At 34.4% G+C, this 21,638-nt stretch overlaps 1 protein-coding gene across 7 annotated transcripts in view; it reads left to right on the top strand.

The window, feature by feature from the left end:
• Window positions 1-21,638, top strand: part of NEK10 (NIMA related kinase 10) — a 116,107-nt gene that overhangs the window by 80,625 nt on the left and 13,844 nt on the right. For 3 of the 7 annotated variants that reach the window (XM_055806949.1, XM_055806951.1, XM_055806948.1), the window contains 5 exons: window positions 13,973-14,073; window positions 17,100-17,210; window positions 19,731-19,833; window positions 21,206-21,258; window positions 21,343-21,398. In XM_055806949.1, the coding sequence (XP_055662924.1) occupies window positions 13,973-14,073; window positions 17,100-17,210; window positions 19,731-19,833; window positions 21,206-21,258; window positions 21,343-21,398 (424 nt within the window). Of the gene's footprint in view, window positions 1-6,068; window positions 6,118-8,688; window positions 8,727-13,972; window positions 14,074-17,099; window positions 17,211-19,730; window positions 19,834-21,205; window positions 21,259-21,342; window positions 21,399-21,638 lie in introns of those variants that run through there. The other 4 variants (XM_055806953.1, XR_008747639.1, XM_055806950.1 and 1 more) reach the window with 4 other exon arrangements.

Genomic DNA, 21,638 nt, shown 5'->3' with positions numbered 1-21,638 from the left:
GAAATCTTTGTGTAGTTTATAATTTTCCACACCCAAAGCATTATGGATAAAGATCTTCTTGTTAATTTTATTTTGTTAAGATTTGGACATTAACAAAACATCAACTTTTTATAATATTTAAATTGATTTCATTGACTTACTTTGGGTGGAAAGAATCAGTCAGTTCCTATTAATTCCAGTGACTTGAATCAGCATTTCTAGAAGTCATTGTCCATTTTCCTCCCAGAATATTTAATTGTTATATAGATACTTCAGGACTGCTTTTTCAGAAAAATAATTCTGCAGTCGTATGTTTTCAGATCACCTGTAGTTTCTACTTAATATTGAAGTTAGCATTGTAGATAAGTTGTAATTAATGCTGGCAAATTTTTCATGTTTTCAGGAAAAAAGAAAATACAGCTTTAAAAAAAATTAATACATTCAGCAGACTTGGGTATTGGTTGGGTTATGTTCCAAGCATATTTCCTTGCTATTAAGTGGCTAACAGCATTTGAATTATTAGCCATGGTTTTGTCAGGCATGTCAGCATTACAGGGGAAAATGTGGCCAACTTTCATCTACCTAACTTGGAAACCACTAACCTGAAAATGTTTCAGTTACAGGTATATTGATCAGGGTCTTGAAAGGGTTTGTCTTATCGTGCTGCCATCACATCACTTTCAGAGAAAACATGATCTGCAAATGTAGAAAAATGTTGCCCTAATTTAAAACTGTGGTGGTATTTTGTAAAAAGGTGTGATATGCGGAGCTGGTATGTGTGTGAGAGACAGTGTAATAGTGGTTAGCTTTTTTATAGTCCACCAATTGTCAAAATATTTTTAATAACTTTGCATAACCTGTGCTTTTCAATTATGCTTTAAGAAAGGATTATTGTTTTTAGTTTAGACAATGTAGTTTTACAGGACCAGCTCCTTTAACAACTCCTAAGATTGCCAAATGGAGGGTATGTAGATTCTGGGATAGTTCATGGTACTTAAAATGATTAATCCTACAGGAGCAAGATTCTGCACATTTCAGAAGCATAGAGGCAGTAGTGAGAGATGTATTTTTTTCCCCTGAAGTCCTTATAATTGGAAGTTACAAAGATTGACAGAGCATAGGGACTTATTGAGTCAAAAAGCAATGAAGAGTGATGGGATGATAACAGCATTTTAGTTGCATTTTTTCTTATTTTAAAATTAAGGAACTTCCCAACTTTACCTTAGCTTAGTCATATTTAAGGGATTTTTACTTGGTTTTGATTTACTGTACCTGATTTCTGCTGGTAATACCAAATAGCAGGAAAATATGTGGTATCTCGTAATGCATAGTAGTCCAGTAGAGCTAGTATTTCAGTTGGGTGAGAGGGAGTTTAAAAGTTTACTCTGTGACTGGGAACAGTTTTTGGACAATATTTTTTTTGTTTCCTTTAATCATGTTTGTTTACACTGTAATCAGGACAATGTCCTAACCACATTGAAAGACGAGTTCTATGTAGAAGGTGCTATTAGAAAACCCTGGTCCCTAGGGTTTTATGTACTTGCCTTCTGACCTTCCTCACAATAAAAAGCATGTAATAGGTCCCTTTTAGGATTGCTCAGCTACTAGCTTTCCATGAGACTCAGAAGGCTCAATGCACAGTCCTGTTGTTGTGCTGTATCTTACTTAGGAGTTTTTCTGTTACCTCATAATTTAATATATGTTTCCAGTATTTGGAAGAAACTCTGAACTTACCTAACTTGTGACCAAGAAGCAAAGATGCTTTGATTCAGGACTCCTTTCCTTGCCAAAAGTTCTACAATGCAATAGTATGCAGAGTTATCATGTAATGAAGAGACCACAGACCTGCCAGAAGAATATTCTAGTGATGTAGCTCTGGAAGGATCTCCTGTATCCTTCTTTGAACTTTTAGAAAAATAACTTGTTTACACAGTTGGCAGGACTTGAGCCTTGTGCAGGTAATGCTCAAAGCAGTCAAAAGTATCCAGCTGAATAACAGGATTTCAAGAACTAGGATACTCTCAAAGTAGGAACTCTGCACGTTGTATGTAGCAAATGATTGGTCTCTGGGTTTAGGTCATCACTTAGGTTCAAATTTAACTGTTTCTAAGAATAACAGCAAACACAGCAGGAAATAAATATCGATTACTTAAATGCCACTTGCTGTCTGTAGCTAGTAATGTCTTTCAAAATTTGGGCTTAATTGAAGGCAGCAGCTACCTTGTATCTTGCAAGTTTTGTGGTCATAGAACTGCCTTTTTTTTTTTCTTTTTTTCTTTTTTTAAATTTAGACCACTTGTATTTTTTGGAAGATGTGAGGATTTGAGAAGATATTTTTTCTTTACATAAGACATTTAGATAGCTTGGAAGTTCTTCGGGGTAAGATCATCTCACATCTGCTATATATGATTCTTTAAATTGTGAGGGGAAAACTTGGGGATTTTGTTGACAACGATTATTGCATCAAGAAAACTAATTTGCACAATTGGCTGTCTCTGAAGAATTTTTGAGATCTTACAGTGTTTTGTAGGCTTGTTTTTCCCATTTGACTTTGTCTAAGGTTCAGATTTCTCTTGAGACCTCAGGTTCATGGGACTTTGTTGAAGACATCGGCTAGAACAAGTTCTGCCAAGACCTAGTTTTCCTGTGTGATGCTTGAGTTAAGCTTTAAGTATGATTATGGCAACTTCTGTTGCTGTACGTGTGGTCACTGCTAATGAGCAAAAAATTTAATTCTCTTTGCTCTGCAAAACAGCTAATTAACATGGTTGAGAACATCCGTTTCAGTGTACAGTGATTTAAAGGGCAGCTTCCTAAGAATATTTTGTATGAATAAAGGCAATTTGACCTTTCTCCTGAAAAGATCATTAAGCAATCATTCAAAAAACCACTTCCATTGCTTCCATTTAATTCAAGGAGATGTATTGAAGTTTTGTGCTAATATCAAATCTTAATTCAATTTTCCTATCAGTCTGATCAAACTTGAAAGGATTTTCAGAGGGGTTTTTTTAGATATCAGTGAAGTGAAAGTGAAATCCAAAGAAAAAGTTACTGTCCTCCCAGTTTTTTTTGATCTTGTATCATGTTATGAGTGCTCTTCTTGTAATTATGTGGTTAGGTACCTGCAAGAGAAAAACAGTAAACTGCATATTAGAATGTATTTGTATGATTTGCACTGATGTCAATGCATGTTATGAAGTTAAAGCCTTAGAAATTGCTTTTAATTACATCAACTATTTAAGACCAAAGTAGCAATCAGAAAAATTCTTGATGCCTCATTTGATATAAATTTTTTACAAAATTTAATGTCCTCAAGGAATCTTCATAGAACTATTCGGAATAGGGAGGCTGATAAGAATCAAAAGCTTTGGATTTTGTGTGTCTTCTGCATTCCAATAAGGGTGGGCACAAACCAGGAATGAGATAGAGGATTTATATTTCATTTTGCTTGAGATAATCTTGAACTGAGAAATTGCCTCTTGCAAGGCATTTGAACAAAACATGTTGCCTTGCTCTTCCCATCCATGTCAAAGGAGTAACCATGATTAAAGGAAATATGGTTGAGTTAACACAGGAAATATGGTTGAGCTAACACCTTGGGCTGGACATCAGAATGCACTATGCACATCATGACTTAGGTTAGTTAACTCTTTCCTACACATCTGTGTTGTTTCTTACTCCCTGCTTGGCTTTGTATGATTACCATAACTCTTACACAAAGGACTAAGGATTATCACTAAAGTAATTAATATTCAATGAGTGTGTGTATACACATGTGAACATGTTTGTTACGATGATTTTTAGATGGTCTGAGTCTCCTTTTGCTTAGTTATTGAAGAAATTATTCCAATATGTTTTCATAGTGTGTAACATAAAGAGACTCCTCTCAGTTGTAGCTGCTCAGTGAGTCTCTAACATAATAAGCAATAAAAATGGGGCTGAAGGTGTTGGCCATTGTTTAGTGATTTTTCTGCATCATGATTTCTGGTTAGGGTTTTTTTTTTTTAGCATTAATAAGTATTTTCCTAAATTTAGCATATGGATTAGAAAATACTGCATTTCTGCCATATACAGTGAGTGGTGAGACAGACTCTGGTGTGAAATATCATGCACTTGTAAATACACTTATAAGCTGTCAGATTAGCAAGTCAAATATGGTGAGTCATCAAACTGATAAAGCAAATTTGAATATGAGCTCTTTACTGATAAAGAGACTGTTTATTTGAAACAGCCAAAATGTATAGGATTTCAAATCCAATTTTGTATATAAATACTTTGGAAGGGGTGCTGTTTTTAAAATTCTAGCAAACACTGTCTTCAAACTTAGCTTTCTAGCCGAGTAGTTTCTGTTACAGATTTTCTCGAATATATTCCCATAATATATTATAGTCTTTGTTATAATGGAGTGTATGAGGTTGTCCTTACCCCAAGCAAGCAACATGATTCAGGTTCAGTCAGAGCTCCTGCTTTTATATTTGTATTATTGTGGCTGCAGGTAAAATACCTGTTCCTTGAATAGGAACAATCATATTTTTTTCAATTCCAAAGGCCACCTTTACTTTCTAGGCAGCGGACGCTGCATTTTCCTATCTGTTTTCCTGTCTTAGTGTATCTTTGCTTCTATAAGAGCCTAGTTTATTTGCTATTACAGAAGTCAACAGCTCCTACCAAACATTCTTTTGGCCTAACTACTGCAGAGTTTTAATACCTGTTTCCTTAAGCAAAGCATTAGCAAGGAATAAAAACCTGTTTCCTTTTCTTTAATTCTTTCTCAGTCTGTGTGCCTTCTGTTTAGGGAGACAGATTTGTCCAAAGGATGTATCATTTCTTTAGGTTTTAAAGTGAATTCTGTGTGACAGATGCAAGCCTCCTTCAGGATTTTTTTTTAATTTAGAGGGTCTCAAAGAAGCAGGAAAAACAGAGGTGCTGTATTTCAGAGCGTGACAGAAAATATGTTTGAATACAAAATATTTAAGACTCTCAGAAATATGTTTGCTCTCTGAAAGCCCCCTACTGTTGCTCTAGAACTAATATAACTGCTGTAACAGGACCAACAATGGGAAAACTAATGTAAGTTTGGCATAAAATATTTTATTTTTTTCTTAATTACTGTTTGAGCGATTACACTCCACTGCTCTTGTTTTATGGTAATGCTTGTGATGTTACTAGTGTGGAAAACCCATCTCCTGTAGACAAAGGCAGGGTGTTATATTAAAATGCATTAATTGTACAGGAAAATTGTTGTAGAATTTCCTAATCTTTCCAATCAGACCTTCAGTTAGCTGAAATATCTTTTGATTTAAAAATACGCTTGTTCCCCATTCAAAATGAAATACCATTTGTAGGAGAGAGTGGTCTCATGTCAAAATTATCATCAGGGAATGATTTACAGGAATGTTTTAAGGCAGGTGCTTATGACAAATACTTGCTTTAAGACAATGCTTTCCAAGTGCATTAATCAATATCATCAAGCATTACCCCTCTCTCTTCATGTTTTTTGGCACTATGCAATAAATGGCATAAATGTTTGGGTTCAGTTTTAGTGCTAATTGGATGTTTGACCAATAACTGGTCATACTCAAGGTCTCAAAATCAGTGGGATTATTTAAGGAGTAAGGTATTACATGTACAGTAGTTTGAATAGTTATCTAATAGAATAGCAGCAATAAAACTCTGTTAGAACAAGGTTTAGACAACCCATCAAAGGACCTCTGAGAAAATGGGTAAATATTCTAGTTTTTTATCCAGACTAGACACAATGTTGTGGCCACAGTGGTAGCAGTTAACTGTAGTAATTTAATACAAATCCAGATACATCCTCTGTGGACATCTAGTCAGCATGCGTTTTTATTTTCTGTGAAATTCTGAAAGTATTTATTAAAATACTATGCAGGGCTGAGATTTTAGTTCTGACGCAAGCAAATCTTTGATACATCAAACAGCAAGTCCATAGTCAAATGGAGGTTAGGAGTATGTTTAACACTGCTTTTTAAAAGTTATTTTGACATCATGTCTGGAAAATAGAAAATATTAACAAGTATGTATGTAGTTCTTTTAATGCAGAGAGAATAATTATACATTTGTTTCAGGTATAATTAAACAAAGTTTTAGTCCTTCTGAAAGACAACCTTGTAATAGGTAGGTATGGTTTATGATTTTAATATAGATTACATAATTGATCATTGTTATGATCAATTCCAGTTGGTCATTTCACAGTGCAACAGTTGCACGATTGCCCTCATGAACCATTTCTTTACTTATCATTGCAACTTCATTTTATCTCTGCCTGTGACACTCAGTCTGCTTGAGGGTATCGTTAAAGGGTGTTTGCGTGCAGAAGCTTTATGTAAGTAATTTAAGGGCTGTCATTAAACTGGTAGTTTTAAAAGTGGACTTTTGCTACATTAGCTTAAAGTGACATTAGTTGGTTAGCCAAATTCTGGTTTGCATGTTTAAGCAGCTGTTTTTTCCATAGAAAAAAGTATTTGTGCATTTGATGGTGTAGAGTAATATCTTGTCCCTTTGAACTCTTCTAGACCTTCTGTATAAATGTAGATACAGATTTTTGGAATTCTGGAGTCCTCATTTCTTTCAAAAAGGGAACAAGCCGAAACAGAATATGGCATGGCCATCCTCATTTTCCTTCTAAAGGTCTTTGCTTTTTCTTTTGTTATTTATTCAGAAATACATTAAACACATTCTTGACCAACCATTATTTTTTCTGATCTCCTTGGCACCACTCTTATTCATAGACTCTGTTCTATGTTTCTTCATTTCGGCTTTTCTTTCACATCTGACAAAAACCTCAAAATCACGCTTGGCTTTATCTGCCTCCTGAACAATTTTATCCTCTTACCTTTAAGTTAACTAGGTAAGTATTTATAATAATGGCATTGATTCCTGTCCCTTGTTTCTCTACAGACCCTGTTTGATCCAACTTTCACTTAAGGAATATTGCTGTAACAACTCTTAACTAAGCTGTTTAATGACCTCTTCCAAGTTACAGTTCCTTTATTTTCTTGATCTGCTATTTACCATTGGTGATATATTTGTCTTCTTCAAATGATGCTTTTCTGACTCTTCTGACTCTATGCTTTTCTAATTCTCTCCCTATCTTTTGAAACTATTCTTAAAGATCGTTGAGGATACTAGTTTATCTATTTGATTCACTGTGAATGTTACACACGGTTTTATAACTGATTCTCTTGTCTTTTCTTCCGCATCTTGTCTTTGCATGTGCAAATGTCTACTTACTCATCTACCTGCAAAATCATGCTTCAATTCATGAATTTAGCTGTATACACCAGATGTATTTCCTTCTGTCTATGCTAAATCTTTGCTCATCTCTGTAAGATCTTTTCATGGCCATGTGGCTCTACAGTTGAGTACTACATAACTAAAAGGAATGTCATAATTTGCCTGTACCTGAAGTCCTATCCATTCAGTCAGGTTTTGATCATTCTCAGAAATAACATCCATCCTCACCAATGACATCTGAGCATCCACTTTAACTTGCATATCTCTCAAAGTCCTTGCATTCAGAATAGGTTTTAGTGTTCTGTCTGACACCTCTAATATATAAACTTTCATATCAATGTATGCTGCTAAAACTCTTGCTTGGGTTCATAAAGCTATTATGCGAGCAACATCCTTTCTGTTTTGGTACATGCATTCTAGTCATTCAAATGCCTGTTCAGAACACTGCTGCAAGGAACATTTCTACAGCCCTACCTTCAACGTTGCCACCTTCCCTGTGTGTCTCTTTACTGGTTGTACTTTCTCTATCACTTCAAACACAAGACTTTATTTTTGCTTTCGTATCACCATCCAGTCTGTCACTTGTCACTCACTGGCTTTCTCCTGCTACAGCCAGTAATGGCAGCCTCCTGAAGCTTGAGGGTTGAAGCAAGCATGCTTTTTTTTTGTTTGTCTCTGTCCCTCACATAAAAATTAGTAAAACTGTTTCCTTATCTTTCTTTATAACTAGTCCTTGAAGCTGTAGTTTTCCCCACTGCCTAAAAAATCTATGCAAGTTCTTGCCATGCTAGGGCTGTTGAGGCTGCCAGCCATCAGGACTTCATATTGGTTCCTTCAGTTCCCCATCTGTCTGTATCCATTTGCTGTTGCTTATCTCAGCTAGTGGGATCTGCAGGCTGGGACAGTGTTTCTATAGAGTTTAGAGCACAAGCTAGCATTGAAACATCTGGATCTGTATTTCTGACATTGAGGTATCCCTGTCCTGGTGATGTAATATTATTTTTTTCCCCCACTTTACTAGTACTGTATACATTATTACTCCTCTTTTTATGCACTAGACAATAATTACTTAATTTTTTTATGTGTTCCATCCATAGAATGGGTTAATTGAAATGTCCTTAAACATATACAAATGCAAACCAATATATAATCTAGTGGATTATTGCATTTTAAATATTAAAATCCTGTTTACTGTATTTGTACTTTCCAGGCTAAAAACTGATCAGGGAAAGGAATGAAGTCTAACTTTTATTTAGTAGAAGTCATGCTATTTTGGACACATAGAGTAAGGCCTTTATGTGCCTTATAAATGCACAGTTAAAAACTAGCAATTGTGGACAGATTTCCTTTAGAGGAAACATAAGAAGGAGTCAGGTGGTACTGATATTTTCTCTACAGTTATTGATGCCAAATGCAATTAAAACTACCTGTTTTGTTTTTTAATAATAATAGAGATTATATTGAAGGTCCAGGATCAAGACTGCGACCAGGTAATATTGAGCTTGCAACAAAATCAAACTTTAACTTCACTTAAACCTAATGATTTCCAAGTTTGTAAAACTTATTCTCCTTATGCATATAGAGTGCGTCCTTTTACATTTCTCCAGCTTTACTGCCTGTTGATATCCTCTTGAGAGTGCCTCCACTCATGCACAGGACCCACACTAAGAAAACAGAGGATTCGTTCATGACAGGGTGGCAGTTTTATAGTTTTCCAGCTGTAGCTCTTTGCAATATGAAAAATCCTGGTATTATCTAGTAATTATATTTTTAAATGTTATAAAAGAAGATAATTACATTTCAGGTGCAAATATGTTATCTGAAATATCCTTAAGGAATTTTTTAAAAATACAAATTCCAATAGTAAATCGGTAATACCTCATTTTAATGGTCATTATCCTGTCTAAACTTCTGCTGAATGCAATGGCTGAAGGCAATTTCTCCTATGAAAAGAACATACCAATGTATCGTTGATGAAACATTTTTCTATTTGAGATACTTTTCTTTCTTACGGAGAAGCTTCACATACTGTAATCTGCTGTGATTTCAGAATGCATATTGTCTGAATTAAATAATATTCAAAGGAAAATTATTTTGAGCTGTTGAAATATTGATCTTCATAAAAAAAGTACGTTTTATCTATACAAATGTCTGTTTCACAGTTTTTTGATATAAAAATTGTATTAGGAATTTTACTTATGCATACAAATCAAAATTTGCTGTCCACTTAATACCAATAGTTCAAACCCACTATCCAGCCATAATGTGTCAGAGCTATAGTGATCTTCAGACAAACACTTTAGCCTTCGTCAATATTTTCACTCCTGTGGGTAATTAGAGCAAATCCAGTATCTTTTGTCAGCAATGTTTTCCTTTTGGGTAAAACTCTTACAAGTTTTGATCAAGTCCTCAGCAGCCTATTCACACACACATGCCCTCATCCCCCTCAAAATGCTATACTTCTGTATTAAAAAAAAATGTAATTGTGGAGTGGTTTGGAGTATGTGGATTTTATGGGAACTCCTAAAGTTCCTGGCTGGATATTGGGTGTCTAGCTGTCTTTGAAGCACATAGACACTACAAGCTGACATTACATCTGGTCCTCCAAGACTACTGAGTCATATTGTTGCTGTCACACTAGAAAAGAGAAAAAGCTTTACACACTGAATAACAGGGGAGTCCATGCTATGTCCTACTCAGTCCTTTCTGTTTGCTGATATTATTTTAAGCATATTTTTATTAAGAAAAAAATATATTCTGAGAAGACCTACAAAAGAAAAGGCACTCATTTTTTGCCTTTGTGTTATAATACAAGCCACTGACAGCAAAGGAGAGGTCAAATACCACAGAACAGGGAGCAGTGAGAAAGGTAACATGTCAAGGATGTAAAGTTTTTATCAGCATCCTAGCAAAACCTGAAGATTCCTAGGTTGTAATGGCAAGACCACACTATTTGTTTTGGGATTGAATATAGCAGTGTTGAAACAGTTGGAGAGGTGAAAATGAGACAAAATCAACATTGTTCTCGTGGTGTATGATATTTTAGATTACTGCAGTGTTGCTTCCACTTGAGCAGAAAGACCAACCTAAATTCTTCCTTAAATGGCTCAGGGAAAATGCCAGAGTTCTTTTCCTCTTATAGATTATTTAGAGGAGACTTAGGGAAAAACTGTTGGACTGAATTTCACTTGCCTCTCAACCCATCTGCCAAAAGGCATTGTCACAAAAAAATCTGACAACAGCATTGATGTCATTATCTTCCTGATCCTATTAGCAAGTTGTGTCTCTGTGATAGAGAATGACATTTTCTGTGAGAGTGCAGCCCAGATCTGGTTGGTCCCTAGGCACTTCAGTTTGTGAATGTCTCTTCTACTTTTTGTTAAAGTAGCCGTCAGAGAAATTCAACAAGAAAAAAAAAATAAAAGTTAAGTTGTGAGTTAATTAATTTTGATATTTGGATTACACTTCCCTCTTGGTAGAATTTTAATTCTTGATACCAGATCGCTTTGGGGGGAAAAAAAAAAGTTTAGGTGGATGTAAATATGTACATATGATGTTATGATCCTCAAGGTGTTTTTGAATGAGGAAGTTTTAGAATGTGGATCTAAATTAGCTTCTGAAGTGTAGTTTAGAAATATTTGTATTTGAGAGATACAGGACTGCTGGCTAAAGTTCAGTACTTGGACCTGTGCTCTTTGCTTAGCTTCCAGATCTAATACTCAACTTGGAAAGCTAATTTTGTTAACTTATGTTCTTTAGTGATACACTTAAGTGTTTTATAGTGTGGTCTGCTGATAAACTTTTATTTAATCTCTGAGTCTGACCGTGTGTATGACTTAAATTAGATGAAGGGTTTAAAAATCATAACTAAGGACTAAAAATTCAAGAATCTGCTTTTGGCTCTATACTCTTCCTCAGCAGGCAAAGCATGATAGAGAAGCACTAGGTAAATCAGAATCAAGCTGTTCTGTTTAATTGTTATGTTTAAGATCTGAATTATATTTTGTAAATCCGCAAAGTTTGTAGAATACATGACATTTACTGCTATGTTTTAATTCTATTGAATTACCTAAAGCTTGATCAGCAGTTATTTCTTTATTGTTTCTTATGGCTAGAATTAAAATTATTCCATGGAACCCCAAAAACCTATTGTGTTTTATTTTAGTTCAATAGCTAAGTTCATAATGCTTTTTAGTCAACAAAATATGGTCAATGTTTTAGGTATGATGTCCACAAATTAGTACTGAGTTTACTGTGCTTTGTAAATATTAAGTAATGAGTAACATTTAGGTAAAGTGAATTAGGTTTTGTTTTTTATCATGCTGTCTTTGGCTAGTGTTTTTCAAGTATCTCATTGAGTATGGCAGGAAACAAATCACATAGATATTTGATATTACTAGCTGGTAAATTAGGGCAGTTTTGCTTCAGGAAAAGAGGACAGTCTTTTAATCACCAAGCTACTTGTACTACAAGAAAAAAATGTACCTCAGCGGACAAGTATATCTATTTCAAATTCTGGATTACCAAGACCATATCTGATTTATTGGCTGTTTGTAGTTAAGTCCCAAACAGTAGTTCAGTGGGGGAAATAAACTTCCACTTTCAGCTTTTGTTTTCAATTCTTGATCCCAAGAACTAAACACTTTCACATCACTGAGATTATTTTTTTTAAAATCTGATTTTTACACATAGAAGTAAATGAACAGGTTAAAATTATTGTGTGAAGTTTATTTTGCTGCCAGAAAAGCCCAGCTTCTATTCATGCATGACTTCCTTTCCAGTACTTTTGTCTATGAAAAGTATGTTATGTACATGGATTTGCTTTAGAGGAAGAGAAACAGGTTTACAATTAGTCACTATTTTCATAAGATAAGAAAACCTCAGCTTTCTTGCTCCTTGTCATGGTAATTAATTCACACTTATCTAAATAAAATCAACAAGAATGTAACAAAAATTGTATGAGGAACCCTAAGTGTTTGAAGTACTGCAATATTCTTAATTCTAAAGTAATGTTTTTCCTTTTAATTCCAAACTGACTCTGCTCTTTACTTCAGAGTTTGTGCTACAAAATGTAGTGTCGTTCTCATCGGGCATGATGGTTGCTTTTTAGCAAGGATCACATTTGGATACCAAATAAAATAGTTGGGCACTAAAATATAAAACTGTGTGCACTGTTTGTGGATTTGGGTGTGCATATCTGTTGTGCCTGTTGTTAGGTAATAGCTAAAGGAAATGGTGAAATATAGTGTTTTTTTTTTTTAAAAAAAAGGGGTTTTGAATATCTGTTTTAGAAGAAAATATTAGAAACAACTTATAGCAACATTATTTTCTCAAAGCGTCAATATTTTCTTCCTGTGAATCTCCAACTTCATCATCTCTTAGTAATTTGTCAGTGAACATTTTGTCTTCTATCTAGTGCACAAGTCTACTTGAAATGTTAATGCTTATAGAAACAATGTGGAGATACATTAAGAGACACAATGCTTTTCAAAATTGATAAAATATTTAATTCCTAAATTTGTTTAGTGTTTTCTTTTTCTTCAGACAGGCCAACTTTATATCCCGTATAATATGGCAGGGGTGAGGGAGGTGAAATTTTCATTATATATAGTGTATATATACTCCTGTATGGGCGTAGCTCATCATTACATGCTAGTACATGGGAACTGTTATCTGTTTTAGTATTTTCTGGTTGGCACAAACTCATTTTGTAGTTTGCTTAACCTCATGTGTTTTTCTATCAATATTTAATTAGCTTTGTGTTTAAAAGTTTTAAACCCCCACTTTTCCCTTATGTTCACAGGTCAACACTACTGTTTTTATGGAATTTACAAGCAAAAGCAATATACAGTCTGTAATACAGAGCAATTGTCTGTATTCTTTCCTTTTTGGAGAGAGAATTTTTTTACAGCATTATTATTTGTTTAGCATTGATGTTCTTTTATTCCAAAAATGAAAAATGCCATTTACACACTTTATGATGGTGTCAGTTTCAATCATGGAGAATGCCAGTGAAAGCTCCTTTCCACAGTCTCTATCAATACATCCTTTAGATAGGGTGATCTCTGGTGAGGAGGAATTTATGACAGAGAACAGAAACCATTAATTTTCTGATGCAAAGTAAAGAAGACCCAAGAGATACATAGCTTCTTGCACATTTTCTTGAGATTTCTCTGAGAACATGCTCTTGCTAAATGTTGGAAACAAAAAGTAGCTGTGATAAAGCACCACACATCACTATAAGGCAACACGACAATATATTTTAATAAATCTGTTCTCCAAATGGTCCACATCAGCTATTTTGTTGTGATTCTTAACCTAAGATGAAAATTAATTTCATAACATCAAAATATATAAAAAATAAATATAATGAGTGTTAGTCTATGTAAAAAAAAAATCAGTTAAAATAAGCAAATTTTGTTTAGCTTATCTTTAAATTTCCTTTTGAATGAATGTGGGAAAACTTTTACAATTAGTGAGGTACTTTAATACTTCTTTTCCCTTAGGATAACTTAGAAGTAAGTCAGAGAAAGGATTTTCTTTTGAAACCTGTTATCAATTACATTGTCTGATCTTCTAAGTTTTTAGATTATCTTTTTCTTGTTCCCAACACTGTTGGAAAAAACAAGTCATTAAAACTTAATAATTACAATTACAGGTTTTAAACAGTCTATGCTGTTAATATATTAAGGTAACAAATGAACTGTCCTTTTGGTTTTATTTTTGTCATCTACAGCATCAGCAGGAATTGCTGTATCACAAAGGAAGGTGCGTCAGATCAGTGACCCTGTTCAGCAGATTCTTATTCAGCTGCACAAAATTATATTCATCACTCAAGTATGCATTACTGTTGCTTCTGACATTCTATACTCTTTAGTTATTTGCTGTTGTCAAAATGATGGTACTGCAAAGTGCTGCTAATTTAGTCACTGTTCTTTAAAAACAACAGAACTTGACATTTTTGCAGATGGCAGGATTCTTTAAAAATATATAATTTAAATAAAGACTAACCTTGAATATTAGTATGTGGAGGATGGCAATAATTGAGTCATGTGAAAAAAAATTCATTGACTCACCTCAGACAAATGGATTGTACAGTAAATTATTTTTACAGCATTCTGTCATGCCAGCAATATGAATATTTCAAGTGACTTAATATGGTACACTGACATTGAGAGTACATAAAATGCTTTCCTCTATAGCAATAATTTCTAAATAATGTCTAAGTAGTATTTTTTATTATCAATAAATAGTAATAATTTCTTGGGATTTCTAGTGCAATAGTTCAAATCCTGAATATGTTAAATATTTTGAAATGTCAGGTCTTTTTCAAACTTAAGACGTATTTTACAATGAAGTTCAAATGTTTCATAGTGAGAGAGAGTTGAAGATATTTCATGCTGCTTCCAAAGCAAAAATGGAGCTCATATAAATCTGCATTGAACTCTCAACTAAAAATGTGACAGAAAACTTATTCTCCAGAAAGATGGCTGCCATTCAGTTACTTGCAAAATTTGTTATTATTAAATAAACATATTTTTATTTTCCAAAATGAAGTGTTTATATTTGAAAAATGATGTCTTATCACCTTTGGGGGATTTGAGATTGCTGAACCAAATTTACTTGGTTTTGTTTAGAACAGAATGGTATAACTGGATGTGGGTGTGTTTTACATGTCTTTACATGTTTGTTTTTTTTTTTAACTGTCAAGCTTCTGCAAACAGGTAATACAGGAAATAAATTATCAGAGACAAAGTAAATAATTGCTATTTAAAATAATTGGAAATTATCTCCTTCCCCTGCTAGCAGAAATGAGGCAGTTCAATCTTTATGTTCTGTGTTAGGAGTATGTCCAAGATGAACAGTGAACCTGTCCTCTGTGTTGAAGGTTTTCTCAGGTGGCCTAATAATTTATGCAAGTTATCATCACGTGGATGCCCAATAACTAAGAACTAACAGCAACTGAAAGACTTGGTCAGAACTGACCACTGAAGCAGTAGTAACAGCTTTGATGGCTGTTGGTGTCAGTTGGTTTCAGAATGGGAAGGCAGAGAAATCAGGATCCACACCTGTACTTGTTCACTGTGTGCTATGGGCTTCTCCTGTGCTTGTTTAGTTCTTACAAATCTAAGGTAGAATATTTTTTGTATTACATAGCTGTTTTCTAAAACTCTGTTACATATTTCAGCTGACAATTCTAAACTGAGGTTTACATGGGAGAGTTCTTGACTGTTAGTTCTTGGCTGCCAGCTGTTCCCAATCCAGTTTCCATGGGAACAAAAGCAGAGCAATCTTTGGAAAACAATGTAAGAGAAAGCGTTTAAAAAAGCATTATGTAAATCCTTGGGCTTTTTTTTTTTTTTTTTTTTTTTTTAACCCTGATCCAACATCCAATTTCATTAAAACAAAAGCTAAAATTGAACACTAGGGCCTGAGGGCTACTCTGAGTTTCTCAAGCAGTGGACTTGCTCTTTACCACTTTTGCTTCAGAATATCCCAGTATGCCCATGGTACTTTAACTGCACCGAGTCCATTGCAGTGACGTGTAGTCTATAGAATATCTTTCAGGCCTTTCCTAAGGCATCATTTTTTTACTTACTTACAGGCTAAGGAACATTCAACATCTGACATGAAAATGTCTGCATGAAAAGGGAGTGATATCTATCTAACAAAAACCTGCATGCAAGCAGCTGTCTGATAAAGTCTTTTATGCTTAGGATGTAACCTTGATCCCTGGTTTGTCAGAGCAAATCAGGACTCCTGTGAGACCAGTATAGTTGTTCCAGACATATAGCTGTCTAAGAGCAGGAATTTGTTCCTGTGGGAAAAAAGTCTTTGTAATGTGTTCTGTGACAGTGTTTGAATGTGAATCATTAGTGGGCAAACCTTCCTCGAGTAGTCAAAAAGCTTCCTGAGTTCAGTGGAGCAGCACTGTGAATTTACATCAAAGATGCAATTAGAAGTGTATACTAAATGGTAGAAAATCATAGTTTTACAACACTGTCTGAGAGTATAAGCTACTGTACAGAAACAGCATAGGAGATCCAAAAGTGTAGTACATACCATAGAATTGTCATCAGACTGGGTTGGTGTCATTGCTGTGACCAACAGCTGAAGTTTTACATTTACCGGTAAAGCATAAAAATGATTTTAAAATCTTAAAAGAGCAAAGGAAGAGACTTCCTTTGAACCCTCTACTGAAAAATTTAAAACACAATAAAGTATGATTTGTGCTTTTCTTTTGTAAATATACTGGAAAGATATGTATTTTTTCAACCAAAAAAATACAGGAGAAAAAGTATACAAAATCTGGTTTGCTTTTAGGGAAGTGAAATGTAAATTACCTCCCACAGGAAGCTGCTAGCAGAAGAGACATTCTGAATTGTATTGATGATGTATATAAGGACCCTGAAAGAGCCTGTTGAAGCTGTTACACACATATTGTATGAAGGTCTAAGCTTCTTGAAGTTCTATTAATTTCAGCTGGTGTGACTCATGATAGCTGACATGAAATCTAGTCTCATGTTCTATGGGTTTAATCTGTAGAAAAATGTCCCAAGTACCGGCACTTTGATCAGGGAGGCAAATGCACTATTCCCTGTATTAGGCTTCTTATAATGACCTTTAACCTTCAAGGCTAGAGGGACTGAGTTATATGATATGCCAAGCCTAACAGAACAGGCAAACTAAGGAGCATATAATACATCATTAAATCAAGTACCATTGTTTGTCACCATGCGGTTAAATACAATTGTTTCTTTTTGCAGCGTAGCTACTTTTTTCAGTAACAGTACTGTTGATTAGGTCATCTTTATGGCAGTGTAACTGAGTGGTGAAAATGTCTGTTTCTTTGTTTCATGTAGCTTCCTCCAGCTTTGCAGTGCAACTTGAAAAGGAGAATCATTGAGAGATTCAAGAAGTCACTTTTCGGTCAGCAGAGCAACCCTTGTAATCTGAAATCAGAAATGAAAAAGGTTTAGTACTCCAATTACCTGTGGTCGACTTTGTCTCTTCTTCTATTTGAACTAAGCTATAGTAATATAACACAAATATGGCTGTAAGATTCCATTCTTAAAAGGAAATATTTAGAATATAGCTAAAATAGAATTTAGCTATTGTCTAGCTATTCTTTCCTTCAAAAATATGGAGGCTTCTTAAGTAAGCATTTTCTACAGATTGGTGTCAAGTTGGTGTCAGATTATTAGAATGTTTTTTTTGTAAATAGAAAGGACCTGCTAGCTGCTAATATGCAAAACCAGACTTCATGTTATCATAGCTCAAAAACAGAAGAGGAAGGAAAATGTAACTTTTTTGTGGCAAAGGCTCATAGATGTTATGTAAGCTCCTAATTTATGTAAGTACTTCTTAATTTGTTATTAGTTTCCCAATATTATTTATGTTTTGGAATGTATTCCTACTGAAACTATGAATTTTAAGAAAGCACTGTCCCAGAGTGTCTTGAATATAGCATACCTTGTCATGTTGTTGCATAGTATGTCAGCAACAGTTTAGTGTCACCAGTTTAAAAATACTGCAGATTTGCAAGAATGACATGACTAAAGAACCATGCCTGCATGTTTTCCAATTACATGCTGGATAGTCTCCAACAAAGAGCTAACAACTAATGTCAGAATTTCTAAAAGTTCCTTCAAAATCTCCTGAGAAAACTGTAGTCAGCAGAGGATCTGAAAATTATATCCCCAGCATCTGTGTACTGTGGGAGACTGTGAAGCTAAGATATTTAATTTTTGAATTGACGACAAAGCACTTACTAGGTATGTTACTGTATCTAAAATCTGATGACAAAGATGATTTCTTATCATTAAGAATCATTGATATATGATTCTTATCATATATGAATCATAATCAAAGATGATTATCATACAAATTCATGTGTAACCTAATTCGATTGTCACCTGCTTGCACGGATTGTGGAATCTTCTAAGCCATTGTTTGCTATGGAATGAACTGACCCCAAATACTAAATCCTTCCTGTACTTCTGTAATAGTCTGAGATGCTTGAGGTCTATGGAAGGTGGCTACTTAGTGTTTACAGTGGTAGTAGATTTGAAAGATAGTTAAAGATGCATCTCTCTGAGCCATTGGTTTCTTATCAGTTTGCTGTCCTATAAATCAAGCTGGCATTTACATTAAACAATTCCTGTATTTCAGCTATAACATTAAATCTAAGGAAATATTTGCTAATTGTGTATTAAGCTGATGTTTTCAGAAAAGGATGCCCAAAACTATGCTAAGAAAAAGGCAGTGTTTGTTATAAAATTAACCTAATTTTCAAATGCCCAGAAATAAAGTAACATATTTATTTATAAATTTATATAAGTTATCAACTGTAAAATTCAGTTAGCTTCAAAACTATTGGATTTAAACCCAAAGAAGATGGAATAAATACAGTATTTAAAAAGTAAATGGTAGTAAATTGAAGATGTTTGAAATGCTGAATGGAATTCTGGGCATTTCTACCTTGAAGGAAATGGTTATAGAAACTATTAAAAGAAAGCAACAACAAAAAGTGCAGTTATAAAGAATGGAAAATTGATAAGCATCAGTGAATAAATGGTACATATTTTACCAAAATCATCACCATAAGTATGCTGGGTAAACATGGATATCATATGGAGGTAATAGGAAATACCTAAACAGAGAAAAGAATTATGTTCTACAGCAATTCTTCCAGCAAGTGTTGATATAAGGTTGTGCAATTTCTGCGAAGTTTAAAAATCATGGGTTTTTAACTACCCTGAATTAGAAAAGCTAATTAGAATAACAGGCAGAAAGATTCCTCCACTGCTCAGTGATGGGGGTAAAGGTCTTCCAAGAACAGATATTCTTCAGTTTCTGTGACTTTAAAAGTGTTAACATGCTGCAGGAATGCATAATTGGAATTTCTCTCCTACCCATAAAGAAATTTTCATGTCAGAGTTGTTACCAGTAGATACTTCCAAAACTATGTGTTTTTAAGTTTTATGTTAGTATCCTTGTTCACATAATCAAGTAGCTGAACTTATTTCAGGTTTCAGAAGTGCTGAGATCCCTCTAATGTGAATTATATCACTTGAATATGGACTAACAATTTCACTTGAAGCCCCAGTTTTGAAAACCGGAGTCAGCAGCTGTTTCTGTCCTATGTTCAAGGGAATACACTTCCCTGTTTATCTTCACACAAATGTATAGTTTATGATGTTTTATTCAGATAATCTAAAGAACTCATTGCTTTATACTAAGTGCAGATTGACAGCTTTCAATGTTCAGACAGTGTTTCTAGAGAGAAGAAGGTAGGACATTCATAATTGTGTTCACATTTTCATTAATCTAAAAAGTATTGAAATATCCTCTGACTTCTGATTGTTCTGGGAAACATAGGAAAGGGTAAAATGCCTCACGGAAGTCTGAATTTTTGGAATATGGGAAGGATGGAGGTTTCAGGTGTCCTTTGCTCCCCACACCCCCTGCCCTTTATTTCTGTTCTTCTCCAGCTGCTGCAAGGTTCTCCTGAATTGATTGAGCCCACCTTCTTCACAGCAGATTGGCCACTTCTCTCTTCAGGTGGAAATATGTTGCTTCTGGATGACAGAAAAGGTAAAGAAAGCAACAAAAACTCTGTAGCGGCATATATATTTCTAATAATGTTATTTCTACATATATGTCTATATATATTTCTAATGTTAACAAAGCAGAAGGAATTGCTGCTCTAAAATCTGTCTTTAAAGACAGTAATGTTGACTATACTGATTTTCATTATCAGGGTTTTTTTTTTGCTGGTTTGTTTCTTTTTGTTTAATTCTGGGTAAGATAAGCAGTTTTCTGCTGATGGAACATTCTGCTAATTTAAGAGAGTATACTTTGGCATTATAAAGAAATATCAGAGACGTAAATAACACATGGGTTCATCCATGCAAATCAATAGAAGTGTTTGTAACTGAAAATGTCAAATTTAGGATTTACCTGTCCTTCAATGTGATTTTTTAAGCAAACTCTATTTAAACCCTATGTTGTTCTTCTGTCATATTTGAAACAGTTATACTGGGATGATTTAATTACCTGGCTAGATCAAGTCCTACAAACCTGAGGAGAGAAATGCTCTGTGCTATACCACATCTATGTGATGTAAATATATAAATACTTTGGACTAGTGATACACTCAGTATGACAAATAATGAACTCCATCTTTAATCAAAGCTACCATCACTGGCATCATCCAGGGTGAGGAACCAAATTCCTCGTTCAGAGACTTATTTCATCGTGTGCCCCTCTGTGCAATGGACTTAAGGGAAGTGTACAGCCTGTATTTTGGCATTTATGCCATTTCCATTCTTCAAAATACAAGAAAAGCTATGTCACAATCCATGGACTAGAAGACATAGTTACATTAAAAACTGTGGTGGCAGAAAGTAGGGTGAGAGACTTTGGTTTTGCTGGCCTTTTTGCTGAAACTAGCGTATCAGTTCCACAGCTTATTGCAAAAACCAAAAATAACACTAGGTGTCAAGTGTGATTTGAGTAGGAAATGAGTCCCTAACAAATAATTTAAATATGAGCTTTATTTTGATCCTGGAGTCAACAATGCAATTTTTTTGTATGCTAAATATCTGCAATTTTTGCATCTCTTCACCTGCAAAGAATACGTTTGTCCTCACAGATTGCTGCTGGCTGTGTGTCCTTACAATTTATAGTGGAAAGTGGCGAAGAATAAGAAAGTTGCATTGCTGTGTTCTGTTACATTAAGTATTTAAAATATTTTCCATCAGGTAGATCTCTTCCATAATGTGATAACATCACAGCATGCCATAAGATGCCCCCTCACCTTTGCAGGTGGTCATTGTGGTCAATGGAATAAGCTGCTGATAATCAAGCATCTATCTTGTCATTATATATGTAGTGGAATTACTAAGAAACTGATAAGCATAAACCTAAAATCCAGTAGGATAACATTGCTTGCCTTTACTTTCAGGTATTGTTGGCACTTCTGACATAGCAGAAGGGATGACGTATGAACAGTTGCAGGTAAGCTGTAAATATACCTATATGTATTAATTTATTACTTTTAATAAAGATAATTTGCTGAAATGAATTTCTTGTATCTTGTAGACTCTAATTGAAGACGTTCTGGAGGAAAGTGGTTATTACAATTTCTTGTCTAACGGGTGAGTCTTCAATTTAAAAAGAAAAAGTTAATTATGATGTGCTAAAACCAAATGTATCATCTGCCTGTTTATATGATTGCAATTTCACTTTAAACTTAGTGCAATACATGGTTTATTATAATACGTGGTTGCATGGACTGGAAGAAATGTACGTGGGACATATAATCTAATCAGATTTTTTTGACCACATCTATTCACTCAGACGATAAGAGTGGTACAAGTTTGGCAGCAATATCCTCA

This window comes from Falco peregrinus, chromosome 5 (genome assembly GCF_023634155.1).
Source record: "Falco peregrinus isolate bFalPer1 chromosome 5, bFalPer1.pri, whole genome shotgun sequence".
Taxonomy (NCBI): Eukaryota; Metazoa; Chordata; class Aves; order Falconiformes; family Falconidae; genus Falco; species Falco peregrinus.
The sequence above is the reverse complement of the archived record's forward strand: the minus strand, read 5'-3'. Positions and strand labels throughout refer to the sequence as shown.